This window comes from Octopus bimaculoides, chromosome 27 (assembly GCF_046866305.1).
Source record: "Octopus bimaculoides isolate indiv1 chromosome 27, ASM4686630v1, whole genome shotgun sequence".
In the NCBI taxonomy this organism is placed as follows: domain Eukaryota; kingdom Metazoa; phylum Mollusca; class Cephalopoda; order Octopoda; family Octopodidae; genus Octopus; species Octopus bimaculoides.
Genome location: NC_142954.1, coordinates 15,852,026 through 15,878,578, shown reverse-complemented (window position 1 = coordinate 15,878,578; position 26,553 = coordinate 15,852,026). Strand labels below are relative to the sequence as shown.

The 26,553-nt window shown below is 40.1% G+C and overlaps 1 protein-coding gene across 14 annotated transcripts in view; it reads left to right on the top strand.

The window, feature by feature from the left end:
- LOC106868560 (moesin/ezrin/radixin homolog 1) overlaps window positions 1-26,553 on the top strand; it is a 137,751-nt gene that overhangs the window by 74,488 nt on the left and 36,710 nt on the right. For all 14 annotated transcript variants that reach the window (XM_089343210.1, XM_089343202.1, XM_089343206.1 and 11 more), the window contains 4 exons: window positions 161-244; window positions 10,613-10,708; window positions 18,130-18,234; window positions 22,425-22,603. In XM_089343210.1, coding sequence (XP_089199336.1) covers window positions 161-244; window positions 10,613-10,708; window positions 18,130-18,234; window positions 22,425-22,603 — 464 coding nt within the window. The remainder of the gene's footprint in view (window positions 1-160; window positions 245-10,612; window positions 10,709-18,129; window positions 18,235-22,424; window positions 22,604-26,553) is intronic.

The following is a 26,553-nucleotide window of genomic DNA, read 5'->3' as shown; positions in this document are numbered from 1 at the left end:
GGTCTGGGAATCGAAACCGCGAGTCTGCTGCCCTAACCACTGGGCCATTGCACCTCCACTAATAAAATGTAATATATTTTAATAGATGCTAACTTTGTTGTTCTGTCTTTTAATTATTCTCATTAACAATTTTTTAACCCATTATATTTTTTGTCTTCAGGTAAATGTACGCGTCCAAACCATGGATGCGGAGCTGGAATTTGCCATCCAGCCCAGCACCACAGGCAAACAACTTTTTGATCAGGTAAGTCTATATGCAGCTTCTCTTATTTTTTCTATTTGTTTCTTATTGTGGGTGCTTCCCCCCCCCCCCCCCTTTATGAATGGTGGCTCCTTTTTCAGTTTTTTACATCTACAATTGGGGTTGAACTTGATGTCAGGGACCACGATTATCACATAAGAAATGGATATGGCAATAATTGTCATGCAAGTCAATAGTAGCTGTGTTGAAGGTAGTTGTTGCACCAGCCAATGGTAGCCATGTCAATCGGTAGTTAGCACAAAAGCCATTGGTAGCTATGTTAATATGTACTGTATTTATTTGTTCGTCACATCCCTAATGTAGTGTTAAATCTTTGTACAAAACTTTCAGCCCTTCAGTTTTAGCTTTTTCTTATCAGTAAGTCGTACCTCAGTTTTTTCAGTTATAATAAAGTATGAAATAGTGACTGGTACACAAGAATTAAACATGCTACTTGTCACACAAGCCAACGGTAGCTCTGTCATTACTGGTTGTCCTTGCCACTATATGCTGTTATCTGGTTGATATCTGTTGCATGTGTAAAATGATAGCTGGTTATCATATAATGGAAATGAAAACCCTTAGTTCTCATGAGATTTTCGGTGTTCTTGGAAATTGGTTGAAAAGCAAAACAAAGATAGTGAGTTGTCTTTGTTTCCACATCTGGTTTTCCATGCTGGCATGGGTTAGAGACTCACACACCCTTCTTGTAGCCAAACTTTTAACTATTAGAATTTGCAGTATTCATTGTATCTAATCTAAAAAACCAGAATACATACAGATAATGCTACGAGGCATGAAGTACAGAAACAGGATGTTGCAGAGAGATTTTTGTTTCAAACAACATGTCATTGCGGAAATGTCATAGTTTCATTACTGTTACTGAGTGGTGGCCTGGACCTGCTAGAAATAACAACCAACTCGCCTGCAAATAGCACAGATGATGTAGTCCTGCACAGGCATAATCTGAAATTACACCCTTGGTAAGTCAAGGAAGGACTTCAGTTTTGAAACACTTTGTGATGGCCATGGGTAGATGTCAGGTCTGCTGAAGAATGGTCGACCTGGGGCTAAAATTTTACTATTTTTGTTGACTCCTCCCCCTTGCATGGAGAGGTATCGTGCACACTCCATAATCACTTAGACAAGAGTATCTTGCCCTAAACATTAGCTACTCTCTTTTTATCTCTCTCTTTAAATTGTGGTGGTGGGAGGAGAGAAACATGCATGTCATTTGCTTTTGCTGTTGCTGTGTTGACACTTGTTTCTTCAGCCATTTCAGCCGACCATCTCTCTCTCTATCTATCTATCTGTCTGTCTGTCTCTCTCCCTCTCTCTCCCTCACTATCTCTCTCCCTCTCTCTATCTCTCCCCCCCCCTCCCGAAGTCAGTATCTAGGCAGAATTGGTCGGTGGTTTGAATGTTGGCTGTTATTTGACCAAACACACCTGGACTAGAAATGTCATCAGTTGATATACGAGTCAGTCACATGTTTTCTTCTTATATGGAAACACTGCAAATCATCATCATCATCATCATTATTAAGGCAGTGAGCTGGCAGAATTGTTGGCTGAAAAAACGCTTCAGGCCTTGTGCCTATAGTACTGGCACTCCATTGGTTATGACAATGAGAATTCCAGTTCATTCAATCAACAGAACAGCCTGCTTGTGAAATAAACGTGCAAGTGGCTGAGCACTCCACAGACACGCATACCTTTGATGTTCTCGGAGATTCAGCAAGGCACGGAATTTTCTCAGTGAACAAGTTTTGGTCTCAAAGTGACGAAAATATTTTGGCAAATCAAATTTAAATGTTGAAGTGAATCTAACGGTTTTTGTGTGTTTCTTAAATGGCTTATAAACATCTTCCATGCTGCAATTGTTTTCGTTCCAGCACACGATCTTAGATCAGGTCACTTGCTATGCAAGTACATTTCCGTAATGTAAATAAATAAGCAATACTCTTGATAAAATAATCTGAATGCTAAAGGGTTAAAGAAAATAAGAATTGAAATTTAACTGGCACTCGAATGGCTCCAATGATGAGGGTTCCAATTGATCCGATCAAAAGAGCAGCCTGCTTGTGAAATTAATGTGCAAGTGGCTGAGCACTCCACAGACACGTGTACCCTTAACATTGTTCTAAAGGAGATTCTGCATGACACAGAATGTGATAAGGTTGGCCACTTGAAATTCAGGTACTACTCATTTTTGCCAGCTGAGTGGACTGGAGCAACGTGAAATAAAGTGCCTTGCTCAAGGACACAATGTTTTGCTGGAAATCAAATTTGTGCTTGTAAGAGTTGAGAGCTGAATACTCCAACCATGACAGCGTCACTAAAAAATTGAAATAGAATTCAGTCGGAGAGAAAATGAAATTTTTAATCAAAATTCAATTTTTAATTTTGATTGAAATTTTAATTAAAAATGCAGTGAGGAGGGAGTCTTTCATTAATTAGTTTTATATTAATTCTTGGGTCTGATGTTCTAATGCACCAGTAACTTCACCGTAATCAAAGAGGGAGGCTTATTGCTCAACCTGCTAGAAATAACATCCAGATCTCGATCACACCTCTGATTTTAAGAAAGTGGCTGGACACATTGGATAGTTTCTGCATCCATAAAGCTTTTCTTTCTCCCTCCAATGTTGAACATGAAATTTTAAATATTCAAAATTTGTACAACCCTTTTTCCAGTTCTGACTAGGGTTACATCAATGTAACTGACTGCTCCCTCTACCTAAATTTCTTGCTTGGGACCTCTCCAAGAAATCATTTTTAGAGCTGGTTTGACATTGGGTTTTCAAAATGGCCCAAACCACTTAAGATCAGGACATAAACTGTAAGTCAGAGAGCCTATCTCTGTCTGTCTCTCTCTCTCATTCAATTTCTAGTTCTTTATGATATGTGGTTTGTGCCTGATGAATATGTCTGAGGTATTTATCAACATATAAGACTATTAGCACATAAAAACATGTATTATGTCTATTAAATAATATTTATTTCTCACCAGATGGAGTACTTTTTTTTTTGATCTTACCATCACAGAACAGTGCATTATATATATATATATATATATATATATATATATATATATATAATCTCTACTTGATCTTGTAGAAATAGCAGTCAAATCTTTCTACTGCCTTAATGAAAAAAATGATAAAATTAAGGAAGAGGGAACTACTCTTAAAGAATACATGGAGATGGTCATGGTTTGATTGGAACTGACATAGAATTACATAACAACTTAGGCTGATTTACACAAACGCAGAATCGTACATGTTTACACCTCAACTATGTATGAGTCGTATGCATGTTTTGCATAACTTTTGGCAAAGTCTGCTTACACAAGTTTCCTCTCCACAAATGTCTGGTTACGCAAGTTTCCTCTTGCGCCCCACCCCTCACTGTTCCTTTACACTCTTTCTTCCTCTCACTCTCTGCAGTCATTTCATCGGTTGCAGTCCTCATTCACTTGTTTATTGGTTGTGACATGTAACAATACAGCAGGCCTACGTGGACAATAAAACAAGAATCCAGCTGGTCACATTGTTGGCAGGAGCAGGCTGGTCCTTTTGTTGTCTTGCCCAGTACAATACTGACTGCTTGCCTACCGAATCAATTATGCAACAGGAGATTGTGTGTGTATATATATATTTAGATAGACACATACACATGTATAGTGCTATATATATATATATATATATATATATACACATACATACATGGCCTCATGGAAAGCAGACCAGGTGTGGTTCACATACACTCTGCTAATGTTATTCTTTACCATTCCCATCCCAGTATGTTGAACCTTAATCCTGTTGCTGTTGTTTAACCCTGAGTCAGAAATGGAAAAAGAGACTTATGGTGAAAGTGATCAGATCTGTTCAGACCATGATCTTTTTCTTTTCTAAAACGATTGGCTGAGATTTGAAGGAGACTTTCCTTCCAGATAATTAGTCCTCTTTACATGCAACTGCTTAGTGTCGTCAATGAATGTATTGTTGGATACATTTGTTCATCTCTTTTGTAAATCAAGGTATTTGCAATGTCGCAGGACTTATTTCTCTGTAGTAACTCTTAAATTCCTGAAAGTCAGTATCACATTGGACTGTGTTGGTGTTGGTCAGCCGGTTCTGAAAGCCATGGTATCACAAGAATCCTACTAACCTTGTTAACATTCATCATGAAGAAAGGGAGCAGATTCATTATAGGACTGGCTTTTTCACTCAGAAAATTTTTAAACAACATTTGCAAAAATCCCCAACCCTGCTGTCACTGAAAAATTTAAAACCGCCAAGTTAGCCAAATATTGAAACACTTTGGTCCTTGCAGTTGATTGTTGTTTGGTGTGGGTGAGGCAATGGACTCAGTAGTTTTATAATGTAGACACAGGCAGGGCCGTGTGGTTAAGAAGCTTGCATCCAAACATAGCCTGGGATTCAGTCTCACTGATTGGCATCTGAACCTCTGGCCAATTAAAGGCATGTGAATGGATTTGGTAGACAGAAACTGAAAGAAGCCTCTTCATGTGTGTGTGTGTGTGTGTGTATACCCTTGTGATGCGATGGTTTAAAATAAGCATTGCTGCTGTCATGCAAGAAATGTTTCCAGTCTTCCATAGAAAAAACATGTCTGGTCATGGGGGAAATATTACCTAACTGGGAAACTGGTAAGGTTTGGTGACAGGAAGGGCATCCGGCCATAGAAAATTTGCTTTGACAAATTGTTTGACCTTATACTATGTAAAAATCGATGTTAAATGATGATCATATGGAGTTTGGAGATAAGAAATGATTGCTACACACACTCACATTTTCTCTCTCTCTCTCTCTCACTTTAATTTGAGCCACAAGGCTTGAGTCTGTAGCTGCATGCAAGGCAGCATGGTACTGAAAATTATTAATTTTTATACGCCTACCAGTTGCCAGCGTTGCCATCCAGTTGTCTCTGATGGAGAGGAAGAAAGGGCAATGTGTGGCAGCAGTACTTGCAATACCAGAGATATGTTAAGGCATTTTTGATATCTCTGCCAGTTAACAATTATTTATTTGTTTATTTTTACTGGTTTCAGTCCTTGAACTGCGACCATACTGGGGCAATGCTTTGATAGATATTAGCTGATCATAGCAACCCCAATATTTATTCTTCCATTTGCTATCTTAATCTCGAATTGTTGTAATATTGTGGTGATATGAAGGTACATGGCTCATTGGTTACAGTATCAGGCTCACAATCCTGAGGTAGTAAGTTCGATTCCCAGACCAGGCTGTGTGTTGTATTCTTGAGCAAGATACTTTATTTCATGTTGCTCCAGTTCACTCAGATGTAGAAATGAGTTGCAACACCACTGGTGCCAAGCTGTATCGGCCCCTTTGCCTTTCCCTTGGATAACATCAGTGTAATAAATTGGTTATACTTTTACAAAACTCACCATATTTTAGCAATTTTTTTAATACAATTCCTTATAATATTTGATTATTAAAAACCTAATTTTTTTAAAACCTCAAATGGTTAGAAGGGTCCATCTGTGTAAAATAGGAATCAAAGGGATCCGTAAGTAAAACATGGTTGAGAAACACTGCTACAGAGCTTCTGCAGTTGCTCGAAATAGCAGTCAAACATTATATCAATATTTTATCATCTTAAAAGGGAAGGATGTAACAGTGCTAGATATACAATGTCTGAAATAAGAGACTGGATAGTTGTTATAGGGTGTCTCACCTCCACATTTAGTCAAAATCTAATTTATATCTGGTTTGTCAGCTTCATGGACTGGTCCTACACCCACTGACTCCAGGATTGAAGTGACCAGACAGTGTGCAACATGAGTCATTCTGAACCTTATGGTGATACCTCAGATTTTGGATGAGGACAGCTGTGTAAAGAAGTGCTGATCTCTGAAGGGAACCTGTGGAAGAGGTAGACCCAGGAAGACATGGGATGTGGTGGTGAAGTATGATGATCTTTGGATGTTGAGCCTCATGGAGGTAACGACAAGTGACTGAGACCTTTGGTGATTTGCTTTAGAAGACACATCAAACTAACTGAAATTGTAGTTGTAGTCGGTGCCTGTGACATGTAAAATGCTTCCATGCTGGTGACACGTAAAATGCACCTGTGCCAGTGATACAAAGGTACCCAGTATACTCTGGAGCGGTTAGTGTTAAGAAAGGCATCCAGCCATAGAAACCAAGTTAGAACAGACTGGAGCTTGGTGTAACTCTCCGGCTTGCTAGTTCCAGTCAAACCGTCTCACTCTTGCTAGCATGGAAAATGGTCATTGAATAATAATGATGTAGGGAGGATCCACAAACTTCCCCAACAATAACAGGTTAGCTACCATTCTGCCATTGCTTTTGCCTCAGACTGTTTGTGTTTGTCTAAAACCTGTCTGCTTATGACCATCCCATAGACATAGATTTGTTTGCTAGGTATTAAAGAGTTAATCAGGAAGTTCTGTTCTGTGGAGTGGGCCAGGACCATCTTACCACATTTTGGTCACAGATACAGCACTGTTTAAGAAGAGACAGTCTGCTGTTTGTCCTACAAGAAGTCTTCACACTCTGAACCATCTGTGCCTTTTTTTTTTACTTTTCACCAAACCATTATTATGCCAAATGGAAGAAAGATAACAAAAACCAGAGAACCGCTTAATGTAGTGGTCTGGGTCTGTTTAGTGTTGGGAGACAGGAAATAAAATGAATTCCACCCCCCTATGAATGCCAAGTACCAAAAACTAAAAAGGCACATAAGAAAAAAATTTAGTTTTTGCCCCCCCCCTTCTGTCTGCATGAAGAATTGGTATGTGTACATACGTTAGTCGTTCTGTGTGTGTTATATCTAGTTATGTATGTTATGATCCTAGTATCTACAAGCTTCCAAAATATACTAAGGCTATACCAATAAACAATCGTCTACTAACATGTCTTGTAGCACTCTTGTGAAAACATAGGGCAATGTTTTTTTTATTATACTTTTTGTTTTTTTTATAGTATACTCGAGAAATTTTTCGTTTGTAATTTAGATATACAAATACACACTAAGGTTTTGTGTATATTCATACTCACTCACTTTGTGTTTTTGCCTATAAATTTACACACACCCTAGCTTATGCACTCACTCACTCTTGCTCTCTCACTCTTACTCAGTCTTTGTTACACACACACACACACACACTTACACTCACTTGCCCTCTCTCTCTCTCTCTCTCTCTCTCTTTCTCTCTCTCTCTTTCTCTCTCTCTCTCTCTCTCTCACACACTGTATGAGTGGTTTTGCAGCTTTGTGATAATTATCAAGTTCTTTCCTTGTTTTAAACTGAAGAACCACAGCACATCCTAAACACTTGAGTATTTCAGGAAGCTGTGTAAAAGCAAGATAAAAGGTCAGTTTGTAGTGTTAAAAACAATACTGTTGTCACCACCACCACCACTACTACTACTGCTACTAGTCGTGGTGGTTGTACAGTGGTGACTACTAACCTCCTAGCTTGGTTGCTGATGAAAATGTCTTTCATACTAATTTTGTAACATTAAATGAATCTTGTTTCTCCGTTTTGGTTGTTTCCATTGGCTGTTTTTGACTCTTCTCTTGCAAAGCTGTGTGATCTCTACCTTCGACCTATTCACTAAGGACATTTATCTGCAAATAAACAGAAGAAAAAACATGAAATACGCAGTGCAAAAAAAAAAAATCATTCTTAAAACGGTTTTGAGTTAATTTTGAAAAATCTTGCCTCACAATGTAGAGACATTTCTTATGGCCCCAGTAGACAAAATGGAGGTGGTGTTCTAGAGCAGAGGTTCTCAGTTGGGGTCTATATGGACCCTTAGGGTCCATATAAGATTTTTGGGGTCCACAGATGCAATATAGTAAACTGAAGATCTATGGTTATTTTTCAGGGGCCATGAAAAAAACTGCTTCAGAAAAGTTTATGCAATACATCAGTCATGCTTCTACAATATACAAAATATTTTAACGGATCTAGTTCAAAACGGGGGCACCAGTTTTCATTTATGTTTTATGTAGTGTTTTTGGTACCGAAAGACTTTCAAACTTCGTATACTTATCTATTTTGTGTTATAGAACAGAAAAAATATTTTGTATTCAAAGTTATTTCATGTAAAAAATTGTCTTATTTCGATAATTTCAACCAATCACTGACAAGTATTCAGCTGTTTATAGTTACTCCTTTGGCAGTTTAAGCGGTGTAAAGCGTATTTAATCTCAATTACTTCTGACATTTTGCAGAGAGGCAACACACGTGTGTTCGTTTTCCTTCGTTCTATTTTTAATATAATTTCGTTAACGTCTGCCTGAACTGTATGTGTACAACATTTGCCCTAACCCTAACCTCAAAAACCAGGCCTTGTGCCTATAATAGAAAGGTTTATTAGCTACTGCCAATATGCTTCAGCCATTTTTTGACAAGGAAATAATAATTTTATCACCGCCAGAATCGTTTGGGAATCGTTTGTTTACGTAGTCAGCACTAAATTTTTACGGCTGAATGGACGTCAGTCATTGGTTGAAATTACAGAAATACGACAACTTTAACATGAAATAAGTTGCAATATAATAATTTTTCTTAAGAAGACTAAGAGAAAAAGATGTTTTATACGACACATTCTACCAGTGTCCCAAGTTTCAAAGTGTTGCGTTAAGAAAATACTGGCGCCCCCGTTTTGAACTAGATCCATTTTAACTATTTTTATACAATTCTTCATAAAATTATAAAAATACAATAGGATTTTTTAAACGTTGAATGGTTATGCAGGTCCACCCATGTAAAATAGTAATCAAAAGAGTCCATAGGTAAAAAAAAAAAATGGTTGAGAACCCCTTTTCTAGAGGATGACGAGGGAGATGGGCTGGAACAGTCACTCTGACTCACAAGGCTCACACTCACGGACAGCCACCTCTGCCTTGATAGTGATGAGCAGGAATATGGACCAAGGGCCAAGAACGTCGGAGGTTTCTGCTGCCACAGGCTTTGCCATAAACCTGTTGGAGAGCAGCCAATACCTTTGGCACTTTGCTTTTCTCGACCTGACAAGTAGCAAAACCTGGGCTTGTAGCTGACAACACCAAGTTGCTACTGTGTCTCACAATGTAGCATCCTGGATGAGGGGGGGGGAGCTACTACCACAGAACAGAAAAATTGTCATCCTAACTGTTATGTTGCCTTAGACTTAAAACGACATGCAGGAATGGCTGTGTGGTAAGAAATTTGGTCCCCAGAACATATTTCAGGTTCAACACAGGTGTAACATAATAATAACTAGTTATTATTTTTAACATGGTTTTCCAAGTTAGCAATGGTTGTTTAGCCTAAGTCAGCTGCAACCAGGACCACCCCATCTGATATTCATAACTACATTATTTAGGATGCCTCTCTATTTTCAGAATGGTAGTGTATGATTTAATGGGAGATTTGGCTGCTGTTTCCAGCAAGATGAGTGTACGCATTGAAGCACTCCCATATAGATTGTTTAACCCTAGTTCAGCTGTGATCAAGTGGCCCTAATATCAAAAAAGGCATTCCATCCATGAACATCCTGTTTTGTTTTCAGGCAGTGTATCTTAAATTGCTTTAGTGAATCTGTCTCTTTTTTTTTTTTTTTTGTAAGACAGTAGAATGTGATTAGAGGGAGATTTGGCTGCTATCTCTAGAAGGTTAAGGAGTGACTACTCGACTTCCTTGTTGAATTCCAAAGGTCTCAATAGTATAGCTTAACTTGCCCCGAGATCTCAACTAGGACTTGTATAGGGGTGCCTCTGTTGCATTTGGTTTGCGTTGAATGTTTTCAGACCTGGCTGAGTTCAACCTCTTCTTCCTGGCTTGACCACAGCTGATTTCCTGAAGAGAGAAAGTCAGCAGTAGAAAAAAAAGGTGGGAAACAAACTTGACCTTGGCATAGTTTGAACTCAGAGTTGAAATATTTATCACAAACCACATATTCCACATACCCGAACTCTTTGCAATACCAGTTACTGCCCTCCCCACCACCACGTACACCCCACATTCCCTCCACACACTGCATTCATGGTTCACTGCATCTGCTGTTCACCTCCTTTGTATCTCCCCCTCTACTATCATATCATTCCCAACACCCCTTTATATCCCACTCCACACTTGTGAGTTACTCATCCATGACAGTTGATAATCTATCCTTTTCCACTAGTATAAGTTACTCATCCATAATGGTTGACAATCTATCCACCACCATAGCGACTCTCTCAGCTGACCTTCTTAAAACGTATAACTGATGTTTTATGAAGCTATCTTGTCGTATGTCGGAAACTTAATAATTTGTAATTAATCTGCAAATGATAATTAATCTAATCTTTGTTTCTGTAATTTGTAGGTCGTGAAAACAATTGGTCTTCGAGAAATTTGGTTCTTTGGTCTCCAATATAAAGACAGCAAAGGGTTTGGTACCTGGTTGAAACTTAACAAGAAGGTAAGTTTTTAGTTATCGTGTTACCTTTGTTCTGCACCCCACCCCAGTCTGTTCTGATTGAGCAGATTAATGATTAACCTGTTAACATTTAAACCAGTCATATCTGGCCCACATTTTGTGTTTTATGTTCAAACTGGCCAGATCTGGCTTCTCACACCTACCCTACAATGTCATTCTAAAAACAATCACATTATTGACATCTAAAATCTATGAGATATCGCCGTCATTTAATGTCCTTCTTCCATACTGGCATGGGTTGGATGGTTTGACAGGAGCTGGTAAGCCAGTGGACTGCTCCAATCTCCACTGTCTGCTTTGGCATGGCTTTTACAGCTGAAGCAGACAGTGGAGCTTGATGCTGTCGTCTGGCTTACCAGTTCCTGTCAAACCATCTAACCCAAATTCAAAACAATCTGAATAAACAAACGTTACATTTAACAGAGTAATCCGAATGCTAAAGGGCTAAACACATTAGCTATGACTCTTCCCAATTTTTCTCTGGCATCATCTGTAGATGAGGAATTTGGCTGCTTTTAGTAGGATGGAACTTATTTTCTGTGGAAGGTTGACATATTATTACCTGTTCCATTTCTCCCAACAATTACTGTAATTCATTTTTGTATTTAGCTTTGCTTGATGGAACTGGGGTCATCCCAGTTTAATGGTGCCAGGGATGCCATCATGCATAGAACCAACCAGGTCTGCTAGTGCTCTGCATTGCTGGCGGTCCCATGCCAGCCCCCTTACATCCTCCAAAGTGATGTTGAGCCTCTGGAGATCCTCCTTGACCACGTCCAGCCTGCTGGTCCGGGGCCTCCCACAAGGCCTCTTACAGCCTGCAACCGCCACATCAAATGAAAGTAAAGCCTTGGTAGGATGATCTAGTGGGAGACAGAGGACATGTCAGTACCAGCGCTTGCGATGGATGACTATGAGGTGGGAGGCTGCAGGCTGATGCATTTTTTATTTCTTGATGTGAACTCAAGTGTTGAAAAAAATGTTGCTGCATCTCGGGAGAGTTGTTATTCCTATAAACAAATACACACAACGAGTTCTACTTCATCTCTTTATTATTTATCAGTGGATAACTATTTTAATCAACTAATTGATTGATTGGTCAATCATTTGTGCTTGTGATGAAAGAACTTTGACAAACCTGACTGATTAATGGATTGACTGAATGTTTAATCCATTGATTAGTTGGTTAAATAACTAATCAATTGTTGAATAATAATGAAGAAGTGAAATAGAACTGGTGTGTGTGTGTTTATTAGTGTAATGACCCTTCAAAGATTTCTATTTTTCTGTAATGATTCCTTTTCGGAACAAATAAGTGATAGAAAAGATAAGTTTTGTAACCCTTTACTTCAGAGAATTCCTCACTTCCTCCAAAATGAAAATCGAGGTAAGTCTGCAGAACCCTTTGACTGATGCCCCCCCCCCATGCTATTGTATCATACAGGAAATTAAGAAGTTTAAATACTAAGCTTTTTTTGTTTCTTTTAAAGTTTTACCAACAGATCAATTAAGACTGTTAACCTCCCCCCATCCCCCAGTATGACATTGTGCTACAAATATATTGATATTTGGGTTTATTCCTAACCTTGGATGTGATGTGCGACCAACCTTGATCATGCTCTCCAGCATTTTAATTGATCCCTCCAGAATCAATAGATTAGGTACCTGCTTTTTAGTCACGTGTCAGCCTTGAAGGTTTTCTAGCTGTGTATGTATAACTGGGACTACACTGTTCAGTGTGTCTTTCCTTTAGAACAGTAGATTTTGATTTAAGATCACTTGGCTGCTATATCTAGCAGATTCTTCTAACCTATGACCAGGGCAAGGTTTTCTCCTTTCTCTGTCCATTTAGGAACTGATGGCCTTGTTTACATCCCCTTATCTGTCTTTGTTAACTTGCAGCAGGTATTATCTCCCTTCGTGTCTAACATTATAGAAGTGGATTAGTCTTGACTAATCCTGGGGATACGAGAACATGTCAAAGCCTTTATAAAGTGTATTGAACAACCAGTTGATAGATATTGAGCTCAGATGCAGTATGGCGCGTGTATTTATTTGGGCTGAACACCAAATTCTAATTCTTCACTGCTTCAATACCTCAGCTGGCTGTCAAGATAAACATAGCATACCGAATCTAAAGAATGTTATCGGGACAATCTCTGATTTCACGGTGTTAAGTGGCTGCCATCCAAATACCATTCCTTAAGTCAGTTGGGACTGGTGGAAATATTTACAGAAATGCTTTAAAAAAAAGTTTTTTAAGCATTTGCAACGTGGATGTAGTATGTTGTTTAACCCTTTTGTGTTCAGATTAATCTGTCAAATGTAATGCTTATTTATTCACATTATTTGGAATTGTTCAAGTTCAAGAGGGGTGTCCACAATATTTGCTTGTAACTTTAATCTTTTTCATGCATGTAAAAAAATTATGTAATTTTAGCTGATCTTTCCAGGTAAAATTAACAGGTGTAAAAGCAGTAGCATGGATAAACACTAAAATTGAAATTCTTAATGCATCTTAAATGTTTGATTTGTTACTAAAATTAACCCAGATGTCAACTGCCAATAATTTTGCCACTTTTCAAGATTGCAACACCAGCGTCTGTTCTGGCACTGTCAATCTATAGATCATTGGTGGGGTGATGAATTGCTGCTGTCTCTAGCGATTGAGTGACTACCACTAACAAGACCACGGAAGGTTGAAATCACGTGACCTGGTGGTGCTGGAGATGGTGGAGATTTATCTCCCCACTAGCGATATGAAACAGGAGTGCATTTTGCATCAAAAGCCAATGTGAAGGTTTCTCTCATGGTAACTACTGTAGCATCACGTGATCACATGACTGATCAGACGTTACACATCGCTGGTCACAATGTGTTTTGCATTGTTTTTGCTTTCAAATGGCACCACCCTGCTGGTTAGGAGAGCAGGCCAACAGCCCTTACTGATTGAAAGGGGGACTGGAGAAACATGAAATGAAGTGTTTTGCTCAAGAACACAATGCGCCGCCCAATCAGGGAATTGAACCCACGATCTAGCAATCGTGGGTGCAACAGCCTAACCACTAGGTCACATGCCTTCACAGTATAGTTTGTTCCAGCAGAACATCCACACTTAAGTGGGGTTAAATATTTCTTTCTGGTATTAATACTGCCTCTGTCGATGATATATCTTTCAGAGATCACAAGTTCTCTTCCTAACTTACCCACATGACACCAAATATCATGATATTGCTTCATGGCTGGAATAATATTTGAAGTGAAATTAATTATAATGATCAGTAAAAAATTACATTTGTCTGTGTTGTTTGTTCAGCTCAAACATCTTTGTATTTTTTTTCTGCTTGCTTGTGGCATGCTGATGGGTTACATGTATGTTAATCCATATCAAAAACATCCAGCCTCAGAATATAGCGATGTAAACATGAATGGCAATTTGTGTGTTCTGGGTAGCTCGGCATTGTGGATGGTTGCAACGGAGTGCTTGTGTCCTCAAGAAGAATCCTTGATCACCGAACTGTTGTCACAGATCAAGTATTCACAATTGAGCATAATGTTATCCCAGATCAGTGACAAATGAATCAGTGATGTGCTTTGGACTACATGGATAAAATGACATTTTTTAAGACAATAGAGAGTGGTGTGAGATTTGACTATTTCTAGCAAGCTAAGTGACAATGTAGAGGGTTCTTTTCTCATTGGTCACTAGCTGATGTAATCGTATGGTTTGTTAAATTGACAGTGTTGATAGCCATTCATTATTTGTTCTGTGCTTTGAGTTGAAATTCCACTGAGGTCATCCTTATTTTTTATCCATTCAGGGATGTTAAAATAAAGTTACCAGTCCTGGGTGATATAGGTTGGGACACCTGCTCTGTCCTTCTAGTGAACGTGCTTTTCTACTCTAGGCACAAGGCTCGAAATTTTTTGGGAGGTGGCCAGTCGATAAGATCGACTCCAGTACGCAGCTGGTACTTAAATTTATTGACCCTGAAAGGATGAAAGGCAAAGTCTACCTCGGCAGAATTTGAACTCAGAACCTGAAGACAGATGAAATACTGCTAAGCATTTTGCCCGGCACGCTAACGTTTCTACCAGCTACCTACCTTCTATCTACTGATTCCATCTGCTTGCTACAATTTAATATCCCCACCCTTTCAGTGTGGTACTGGCTCTTCTCTGGAGAATGACCTATCTGTCTGAATGGATTGTCAGGCCTCCAGTTCTTCTCAATCACCGTTTCACTCTGGTGTTGGCTGTCTTCTGGAGAATGATTTACCTGCCTGAATGGATTGTCAGGCATCCAATTCTTTATCTTCCAGGTACCGAATCTATCAGGATTCCCACCATCACTGCCAGCCTCTTGCAGGTACGTCAGGTATTGGCTGTGTTAACATTTAAAATAGTGTCAACCTGTTGGAATTGGTTCCCAGTCTGTCTGCTGCACAAGTCACTGCCAGTTTGTGACATCAACTTCCTTGTTGTGGTGGAACCAGTTGGCATCTGAAAAAAAGCAAACAACAAAATTCACCTCAAATATATTCTGTGGATTGTTGTTGTTGTTGTTGCTGCTGCTGCTGCTGCTGTTGTTGTTGTTGTTGAGGAGGAGGAGGAGACTTGTGGGTATGGAACTTGAAATTGTAAGGTTGTTAGTTTGCTTTCTGGTGGTACATTGTGTCCTTGAGCAAGACACTTGCTCTGTGGAGTGCTCAGCCACTTGCGCATTAATTTCACGAGCAGGCTGCTCCATTGATCGACTCAACTGCGACCTTTGTTGCCATGACTGACAAAATGTCAGTTTTGGTGCTTAACACTTGGGTTGACCCTGATTGTGCTGGTTTAAATACGAATAAGATATTGCAGTTGTGTATCCAGTTGTATCTTGCCTTTGTGATGTAACCCTTTAGTATTTTAACTGGTCATATCCGGTGAAAATATTTAATCTGTTTTATGTTCAAACTGACCAGATCCAGGCTCTCACATCTACCCTACAATTTTATTCTACATTAAGTACTTACACCATCAAGATCTTGAAGATATGAGATAATGCATGATTAATTCAAATCAATGTGAATCAATAAGCATTATGTTTGATAGAATAGTCTGAAAACTAAAGGGTTAAGCAAGGTTTGTAGTTGTGAGTGGGGTGGTGTCTCGAGTGAAGCTTGATAAGGTGAGGGGTATGATTTAAAGGAGGTTCAAAATAGTGTGTATGACTTGAGGGCGTTGGTGGAGTGTTGAGATGGGGGTGAGGGCATTTGAAGGTTTAAGAGGGCAGGTGGCAATATGAGAAACATTTAAGACAGTTGGGGTGCGATTTGAGGGTAGTTTAGCTACCGCTAGCAAGCCAAGCGACTGCATATGTCCTTCATTGTTTCATAAATTACTCAGACTAGGTTTTTAATTTTATACAATTGATTCAAAATAGGATTTATTGATGGGATAAAAATGGAGCAAGGAGGTAGTGGTTAGGGTGGAGGAGAAAAAATAAAAAAAACAATTATACATGTCAAGATATATAATAATAAAAAAAAAAAAATTTGTGAATATATTATTTCATCTTTGTAACAAGTATTAAAGAAAATGCCTGACTTTATGAAGTTTCTCTCTCTCTCTCTTCTTCCCCCCCCCCCTCTTCCCTCCCCCATCTTGCTAAACATGATGGTGACATCACTCAGTGTCGTTAAAGTGTGTATTTCTTCCTGTGCATGACACACATTTGCATATAACAGTAATGCTTTGTTTTGTTTTTTTTGCCTCTTATTGTCAAGGGCTAATTACAGCATTGACTGGGTACAAAATTAACAATGTGCTCTTTCAACGGTCATAAATATTACTGACTTCATAACCGCATTTCTTAATGACCACAACACACACAAAAAACAAACCAACTATTGGTTACCCAAATATTAATTCTGGACTAGCAGTTGATAGTCTTTACTTAGATCTGATCTTACTGTCATCTTCATCTCAATTAACCCAGCTGCTTATCAAGCCGACCTTTGGACAAAGCTTTTCCACCTATAACTATCTCATTTTATTTTTAGATATGCTGTATATACTTGCGGAAAAGTTACCCTCTTAATTTGGTGGTGGTGGGGATTTGTCAAAGTAGGTTTTTGCTGTTGACTTACAGATACGTCATGCTATAATATAGGGAGTTACATGGCTCATTTTTTAACATAAACTCTCTTTCTACAGATCTGTTTTCGTATTCTACATAATCCACCATTTTTTCATATTAAAGCCTGAGACCCTTTAGCATTCAAATTACTCTGTTGAATGTGCTGAGTGCTGAGACCCCCTTTGGTCATAACTGACCATGGAATTGCACCTAGGAAGTTACCCTCCCAGGCACAAGTCTGGGCAAGATTGTTTATGAAAGACCAGCAGTCGCCCATGCATACCAGCCTCCCCTCTCCACGCCACCAGTGTTATCCAAGGGAAAGGCAAAGGCCGATACAGCTTGGCACCTGTGATGTCACAACTCATTTCTACAGCTGAGTAAACTGGAGCAACATGAAATAAAGTGTCTTGCTCAAGAACACAACATGCAGCCCGGTCCGGGATTCGAACTCACAAATTCATGATCGTAAGCTTGACGCTCTAACCACTGAGCCATGCACCTTCACTGTTGAATGTAATGCTTATTTATTCACATTTTCTTTCTTTTTTTTTTATAATCATGCATCATCTTGTAGCTTCGGGATTTTATGTGATTCTTTATTTTTACAATGACATAGTAGGTTAGGTGAGAGATGCTGGATCTGGCCAGTTTGAACCTAAAACTGGTTGAGTATTTGGGCCACGTATGGCCTGTTTAACACTTTAGCATTCTTTGTTAAATGAATTATTTGTTCACATTGTTTTGAATTAATCGATCATTATCTTGCAGCTTCGAGGTTTCACTGGTGTAATTGTATATTTTTAGAAGGACATTGTAGTGCAGGTCTGAGACCAGATCAGGTCAGTTTTAATGTAAAACAAGGTAGAATATTTGGGCTGGGTATGGCCTGATTGAATATTGTATGGTAAAAGGTTTAAAGGATTTTTGGCTGCTGTTTTTAGCCTTTTGTCTTATGTAAAGGCTATTTCACAGTTCATCTTTAAAATAATTGTTCTTTATTACCGAATCTGTCCCTGTCCCGTCAGATTCTTTTAAAAACACACCACAGTACATTGTTGTAGTGTGGTTGACAATGGGAAATTCCATTTTGGTGTAGAAGAAACATGAACGAGAATGGAACACATTGAGGTGTGGTTTGTTGCAACATCTGTTCAGATGATTGTGTTGTGCTAACTGCAAGTTAAATGTTCGACATCTTATATTCATGGTTCTTGTGTAAATCTCTGTGTGTATTGATAATCTTAATTTAATATTTTATTAAAATGCTCTTTTACAGGTGACTAGCCAGGATGTCAAGAAAGAAACCCCTCTCGATTTCCAATTCAGAGCCAAATTTTTCCCTGAAGACGTGGCCGAAGAGTTGATACAAGAAGTTACTCTGGTAAGTTTTGTGAATATTCTCAGAGTTTACCATTCTTGAGGCAGGTTTCAAAACTGCTGAACGGATCATGATCAAACCCAGAGGACGGATTGTTTTCCTCTTCTAAATTCATTTGAAAATTGACATTCATAGAGCTAGCAAGGTAAGGCATTGTCCTGATGTCTGACAGAGCAAGATGCCCCATCTCAATTTCATATTTGCCAGATGAAATAACACAATTCATAGCTAACCTATATTCTAGTATGTTCTGTTTTACTGGTTTGTCATTAGACTGTGGCCATGCTGGGGCATCGCCATTGAGGGGGAGGTTTTTAGCCAATCATGTTGACCCCAGAATACTTATCTCACTTCAGTCTGCTTCTTATATCATGGATTTCTTTTTGTTGAACTGACTGCTAAGTTGCTGGGTTTTTTTAATGCTACAACGTAAAAACAAGACATGCTCCGGTATGGGTTTAGTACAATGACTAAATTAAGTAAAAGATAAGACATTCACAGCTTCTGCACAGTTTCCATCTTTGAGGTGCAGGTGTGGCTGTGTGGTTAAGAAGTTTGCTTCCCAACCATTTGGTTCTGAGTTCAGTCCCACAGTTTGGCACATTTGGTGTCACATACTATATCCTTGGTCCAAGCAAAGCCTTGTTAATGGACTTAATGGATGGAAACTGTTTGTGCATGTGTATTACTGTCTCTTAACCATGACATCATGTTATAGTTGTAAACAAGTGTCCCTGTTATACAAGCAGTGTTCTTCATTTCCAGTCATCGAAGACATGTTTGGCCATGTGGGAAATATTACCTTACTTGGAAACACATGAGGGTTGACAACAAGAAGGGCATCCGGCCGTAGAAAATCTGCTTCAACAGACTCTGTCCAGTTCATGAGGGCATAGGAAAGCAAACGTTAAAACGGTGTTGGTGTAATTCCACTGATGAGGCATTTGTCGACCCTGATGCCATAGCAGACACTTGGCCTAAGGTACCACACGGTGTGACTGAACCAAGAACCATTGAAAGTGCTTGTAAAATGACTGTCTTAAATAACACAGCTATGACTTTTGTTGTTTTTGTAATTTTTTTTGTTTTTATTTTAATTTATTTTTGCTTACATGACGACCTGTTCTCGTCACTCCTTCCAGGGGCTACAATCAGAGAAGATTAATGACTAGAAATAGGGTGGGATGGTTGTTTGGGGTTTTTTTAATGTTTCTTCTTTATATTTTCTTTTCGGTAATTAGTAACTACTAACTATGAGATGGTGTTTGATTTGCAGGTAGTAATTATAGGCACGGTCATCTAATTAATTATCTCGTTGCTTGTAAACATGGGCAGGTCTTTTCCTCTTGACAATTAGTAGTTACAGATTGTGAATGCATGAGGTTATATTCTCTTTCTCTCTCACTCTCTCTATCTCTCTCTTTCTCTCTCTCTCTCTCTCTTTCTCTCTCTCTCTCTCTCTCTCTCTCACACACACACACGTATTGGTTTGTCTTTGGGCCTTATTTGTCAAAACTTGAAAATCAATGGGGTTTTAGAGAAGGAGTGGGGAAACCCCCCAAAATACTTATGCCTTATGAAGTAGTTTGACTGAATGTAGCTATAATAGTTCCCAATATATCAGGTACCCCCACCCTTGAATGGTGGGGGGATCAAGGCAATCCTCTTAACGTAAACGAGTTGCTGTGTGTGTATGAGACTTTTGGCACGTAAAAAGCACCCTTCGAATGTTGGCTTGACGGGTCTTCAAGGACAGCATATTACCCAAGTGAAATTGGAATCGTGGCCAATGCCTGTGTTGTGTACCTGCACCCATGTTGATGACATGTAAAAAGCACCGATTGAACTTCATGGAGGCAGTGACCAAGACCTTTGGCAATATACTGTGTTTGAGAAGACTTGTGAAGCCAAGTGAGACCATAGTTGTGGCCAATGCTAGTGTTCTGTAACCAGCACCCAGTCTGGTGGCAGGTAGAAAGCACCCATTATTCTCTTGGAGAGGTTGGCATTAGGAAGGGAATCCAGCTGTAGGAACCATACCAAATTAGATTGAGACCTGGTGCAGCTTACCAGTTTTCAGTCAAACCATCCAATCCATGCCAGAATGGAAAACAGACGTTAAATGATGATGATATATATGTGTACACACACACACACACGCACACGCACGCACGCACGTACGTCTATGGCTGTGTGGTTAAGAATTTTGTTTCCCAACCACTTGGTTTTGGGTTCAATCTGCTGTGCTGCAACCTGAGCAAGTGTCTTGTACTATAGCTGTAAGTCAATTAAAGGCATGTGAATGGATTTGGTGATTGGAAACTGAAAGATGTCCAGTGTGTGTGTGTGTGTTTGTTGTAAATGAGTCACTGTTATACAAGCAGTGTTGTTCATTTCCAATATTCTGCAAAAACATGTCTGGCCTTGGGGAAATATTACCATTACTTGGTAATGATTGAGGGTTGACGACATGAAGGGTGTCCAACCATAGAAAATCTACCACAATAAACTCCTTCCAACTGATACAAACATGGAAAAATAGTGATTGTATGTTTGTTGTCCATTGGTGTCCGACAATGACAGTCTGTGTTCTCAGTGATAAGAGCACACTTGACTCCGCAATCCAGAGCTGGAGGAACACGGACGCCCACGGGTGTCGCAGCGGCAGTCTCTGGATTGAGGGAAGCAGTGTACTGTGATCCCTGTTTCTTGAAGCAGTGAGACGCCATTGGTGGTCCTCTTCGGAAACAGCTGCTGCCCGTGTCATGAGAGACCCCCATGCTGATCTGTCTGTGACAGAAGCTTCAAGTTCATGTGGACTAATGCTGGGTGGGTGGGTGTGTGTGTGTGAGACATCACATTAAAAACATCAGTTCTCGTCCGATCACCAGTTAAGCAATGTGGAGCCTTGTTAGTACTTAGATCGGTGACTGCTTGGGAAACCTAGGTGCGATAAACATCTTTTGTGAAGGCTCAGTGGTTAGAGCATCAGCCTCACAATGATAAAGTAGTGAGTTCAATTCCTGGACTGGGCTGTCTGTTGTGTTTTTGAGCGAGACACTTTATTTCACATTGCTCCAGTTCATTCAGCTGTAGAAATGAGTTGCAATGTCATTGGTGCCAAGCTGTATTGGCTCCTTTGCCTTTGCCTTGGATAACATCCACGGCATGGACAAGGGAGGCTGGTATGCATGGGCGACTGCTGGTCTTCCATAAACAGCCTTGCCCGGATTTGTGCTCAGAGGGTAATTTTCTAGGTGTAAACCTATGGTCATTCATGACTGAGTGGGGTCCAATACACTCACTCACTCACTCACTCACTCACTCACTCACTCACTCACTCACTCACTCACTCACTCACTCACTCACTCACTCACTCACTCACTCACTCACTCACTCACTCACTCACTCACTCACTCACTCACTCACTCACTCACTCACTCACTCACTCACTCACTCACTCACTCACTCACTCACTCACTCACTCACTCACTCACTCACTCACTCACTCACTCACTCACTCACTCACTCACTCACTCACTCACTCACTCACTCACTCACTCACTCACTCACTCACTCACTCACTCACTCACTCACTCACTCACTCACTCACTCACTCACTCACTCACTCACTCACTCACTCACTCACTCACTCACTCACTCACTCACTCACTCACTCACTCACTCACTCACTCACTCACTCACTCACTCACTCACTCACTCACTCACTCACTCACTCACTCACTCACTCACTCACTCACTCACTCACTCACTCACTCACTCACTCACTCACTCACTCACTCACTCACCCACCCACCCACCCACCCACCCACCCACCCACCCACCCACCCACCCACCCACCCACCCACCCACCCACCCACCCACCCACCCACCCACCCACCCACCCACCCACCCACCCACCCACCCACCCACCCACCCACCCACCCACCCACCCACCCACCCACCCACCCACCCACCCACCCACCCACCCACCCACCCACCCACTCACCCACTCACCCACTCACCCACTCACTCACTCACTCACTCACTCACTCACTCACTCACTCACTCACTCACTCACTCACTCACTCACTCACTCACTCACACACACACACACACACACACACACACACACACACACACACACACAAATATTGATGATGTACGTTTTATTGGAAAATTTATGTTTTCAGAGAATGTTCTTCCTTCAAGTGAAACGCAATATTCTTTCTGATGAAGTTTATTGTCCGCCAGAAACTTCAGTTCTTCTTAGTTCCTATGCCCTCCAGGCTAAATATGGTGACTGTGATCCTGAGAAGCACACACCTGGCTTTTTCATTAATGAAACACAGGAGAAACTTCTGCCACAAAGGTAAGCTATTATCTTTCCTCCTGCTGCTTTTCTTCAACCATTTCCTGTTCATGGCAGTTTGTGTAAATTCTTCACCAAAATAGCATGTTGTTTTAGTTCCTTAGTCTCTCTAGAATGTCTAGAACTGCAAGGAAAGACACTCTTGCCCAACATCCTTTGTTGTTTTTCAGATAAGATATAAGGAAGCTTTGATTATTATTTGATTTTATTGGAAAATTTATTCAGAGAATGTTCTTCCTTCAAGTGAAACGTAGTATTCTTTCTGATGAAGTTTATTGTCTGCCAGAAACTTCAGTTCTTCTTAGTTCCTATGCTCTCCAGGCTAAATATGGTGACGGGCATATGGCGTAGTGGTTAAGAGCACGGGTTAAGCCATCCTAGGGCCACTGCCTTGAAGAATTTTCAGCCAAATGAATTGACCCCAATATTTTTTTTTTAAGCCTGGTACTATTCTGTTGGTCTTTTTTCCAAACCACTAAGTTATGGGGACATAAACACACCAGCACTGATTGTCAAGCAGTACTAGGGTACACATACACACACAGCAGGCTTCTTTCGGTTTCCATTTACCAAATCCCCTCAATGCCTTGATTGGCCTGAGGCTATAGCAGCAGACACTTGCCCAAGGTGCCATGCAGTGGGGCTGAACCCAGAACCATATGGTTGGGAAGCAAGCTACTTAGCACACAGCCATCCCTAACCAAGGGTCTTCTCTTTTTTCCTTTTTTTCTTTCTTTTTTTGTGTGTGTCTGTGTGTGACTAGGAACAGTTTGATGTAAAGGCATTTGCCTGCTAATGATGTTACTACTATTACTAATTCCTTCATATATTTCACCCCTAAGGCTGTTGCCATGCTGGAGCACCACCAGTTGAAGTCATTATTACTACTACTACTACTACTATTGCTACTGCTGCTGTTAATCCTGTATACCCAGTGACCTCTACTCACCTTGTTAAGTTTCAGTGTACCCCAGTCAGTTGGTGACCCCTTAATCCTGTTTAAATTCCTATTGCTTAATACACTTAGTAGCTATATATGTAACAGTATCCCTTTCTTCACAGAATAGTTGCAGTCTTTGGAACTGTGTGTTCTGGGCTCAGCAGGTTTTTCACTGCACCACTCAATGACTGATTTAGCAGATAAATATGATTTATTTCGTATATTCTCTCTCCTGGGTGACACGGCTTCTATTACATCAGAGAAAGCTTATTTATGGTTTATTCCTATGCATTGGACTGTGTCAAACGTATGAAATAGTCGCTATACAGCCCTTGCTGCAGCACTAGGATGTTAATTTACTCATTGAAAGGTGACATTTCACTCTGCTGTACTCCAACAGTCACATTTGACAGGCTGCATGCTTAGATTTATGTTTCTGGGTGTCTTTTCATTTGCCAGAGGCAAATCACATTTATAAATGTTTCCCTGGCATAGCAAGCAAGCTTTTTATTACTCTGTTTCTATTATTGGTGTTGCTGACGTAATAATAAATAAAAACCTAGAAATTAACACTCTTTTGACTCGGTCAACTTCCTCCCTGCAACAACTTTTACCATAGCTGAGTCACAAGTTGGATTTGTCGGTTGGCTCATAATTTTCGTTGTTGGTAAAAGGCAGGTTATTTGGCTGTAAAACACTATCCCAACTCTCATGTTCAAACTCCCTCCCCACCGTGTGTCTGTGTGTATCTCACTCTGAGTGAGTCTCTCTCCCTCCTCCCTCCATCCCTCCTTCCAACTCTCTCCTTCCCTTCTCCCCCCCCCCCCCCACACTCTCTCTTTCTCATTTCTTTAACATGTGGGAACAGAAAAAGGTTTGAAAAGTTTAATATAAATATTATGAATTCATAAAAAGAACTCCATTTTTCATCCAAGTTTACTGATTTAAAAAAAAAAAAAAGAAGTCTTCTCTATTTATTTCTCCTCTCTGCTTTGGATGTTGAATATCTGTGATCAGACTGGCTGTCTCCAGTCAACAAACCAATCAAATGCTTCCTTTTTCTTGGAGGGTCTATTTTAGCTTGAGAGGGGTAGTTGGGTTGGTTAGTTGGTTGGCAAACTAGCACAAAATGTTTTGAACTGAGTGCAGTTCATTTGACTTATATTTAGGGGCACACTAGTTGTAAATTAAAATGCCCTTTTTCGCCACCCCTGCTTCATCCTATATATTATGAGTGGGTCAGGGACCAGGCATTGTTGGTGCCTCCTCTTGGCAATTAACATAGCTACATGAGAGGGGTGTAGGGATTTGGCTAAAACTTTTTTCTTTAGGATTATTTAGAAAATTATTTTGTTTTACATATTTAGCCCCTGGTCAGCTCTGATAGAACACCCATGCAGCCTTATGTGTTTAAAGGCATTCCAACCATGCCCATTACCTCTCAACGTTGATCGAGCTGACTTCTGACTAAAAGCATTCTGGCCAGGACCATCTGATTTGTGGGATGTTAAGCTGCTGTTTCTACCAAATCAAGATACTGTGTAGTCTTCAGGTTAACTGATTATTCAGTCACCTTTTAAGTGTACCTTGGACACTTGAAGTGATAGTGTGGTTTTAGAGGAATTTGGCTGCTATTTCAGGTTGTCAGTGGGTGGTGGGAGACAAAAACACACACGGTGAGCCTCTTACACTTTCTATCTACCAAATTTGCTCACACGACTTTAAAAGTATCCTGTAGTGGGACTGAACTATGAACCATGTGGTTTGGAAGCAAACTTATCATAAAGCCATGCCTGTATCTATATATGGGTGTGTGTTTGTGTGTATGCTCAGATAAACATAGGCATGACAGGCTTCTTTCAGTTTCTGTCAACCAAAGGCACTGAAGGCTTTGGTTGGCCTTGGGCTATAATTGAAGACCTTGCCCAAAGTGCTGCACAACGAGATTGGGTCTAAAGCCACACATGTCCTTCAAATTTGCTGTCATTAGATAATTGGATAAGCTGACCATGATATCAGTCCTGGCTCTCTGTTTAATCAGTTCAAACTTCACCAAGTTCAACTTTGCATTTCATTCTTCCAGGGTCAATAAATAAAATACTGATCCAGAGTAAATGAAATACTGATCCGAGTGTGGTGTCCTATACAGGACAGTGCTACTGACGTTTATAGACCCAGGAAGACATCTCTTCTAGCTTGTGATTAACACACGCTGAGGATGCATTTGTTTGTAAAGTTAAGGAAGTTATTAAAAATTCAAACCCATCACTGACTTTTGGGACACCCTGTAGATGTTTGTGTGTGTGTGTGTGTGTATATATAGGCGCAGGAGTGGCTGTGTGGTAAGTAACTTGCTTAACAACTACATGGTTCCAGGTTCAGTCCCACTGTGTGGCACCTTGCGCAAGTGTCTTCTGCTATAGCTTCGGGCCAACCAAAGCCTTGGGAGTGGATTTGGTAGATGGAAACTGAAAGAAGCCCGTCGTATATATATATATATATATATATATATATGTGTGTGTGTCTGTGTTTGTCCCCCCAACATCGCTTGACAACCGATGGTGGTGTGTTTACATCCCTGTAACTTAGCAGTTCGGCAAAAGGAACTGATAGAATAAGTACTAGGTTTACAAAGAATAAGTCCTGGGGTCGATTTGCTCGACTAAAGGCGGTGCTCCAGCATGGCCGCAGTCAAATGACTGAAACAAGTAAAAGAGTAATATATACACACACAGTTGTTGTTGTGTTAAACTGTTGTATGTCCAAATGAGAGGTTCTTTTTTTTTTTCCTTTCAATATTATTTTTGCTTGCAATAGCCAGTTCTTTCGGTCAAACTATCACATCTCCAGCTGCTTCAGATACTAAGATATCAAAAATTGTCAAAGTGTAGTACAAAGGTTTTGCTATGGAATGGTGAAACTATTGTTTCATTTTCTGAAGAAAGCAACATTTTGGACTTACGACACTTTTGCATAATAGCAACGACATACGTACATTTCTGTCTAGCAC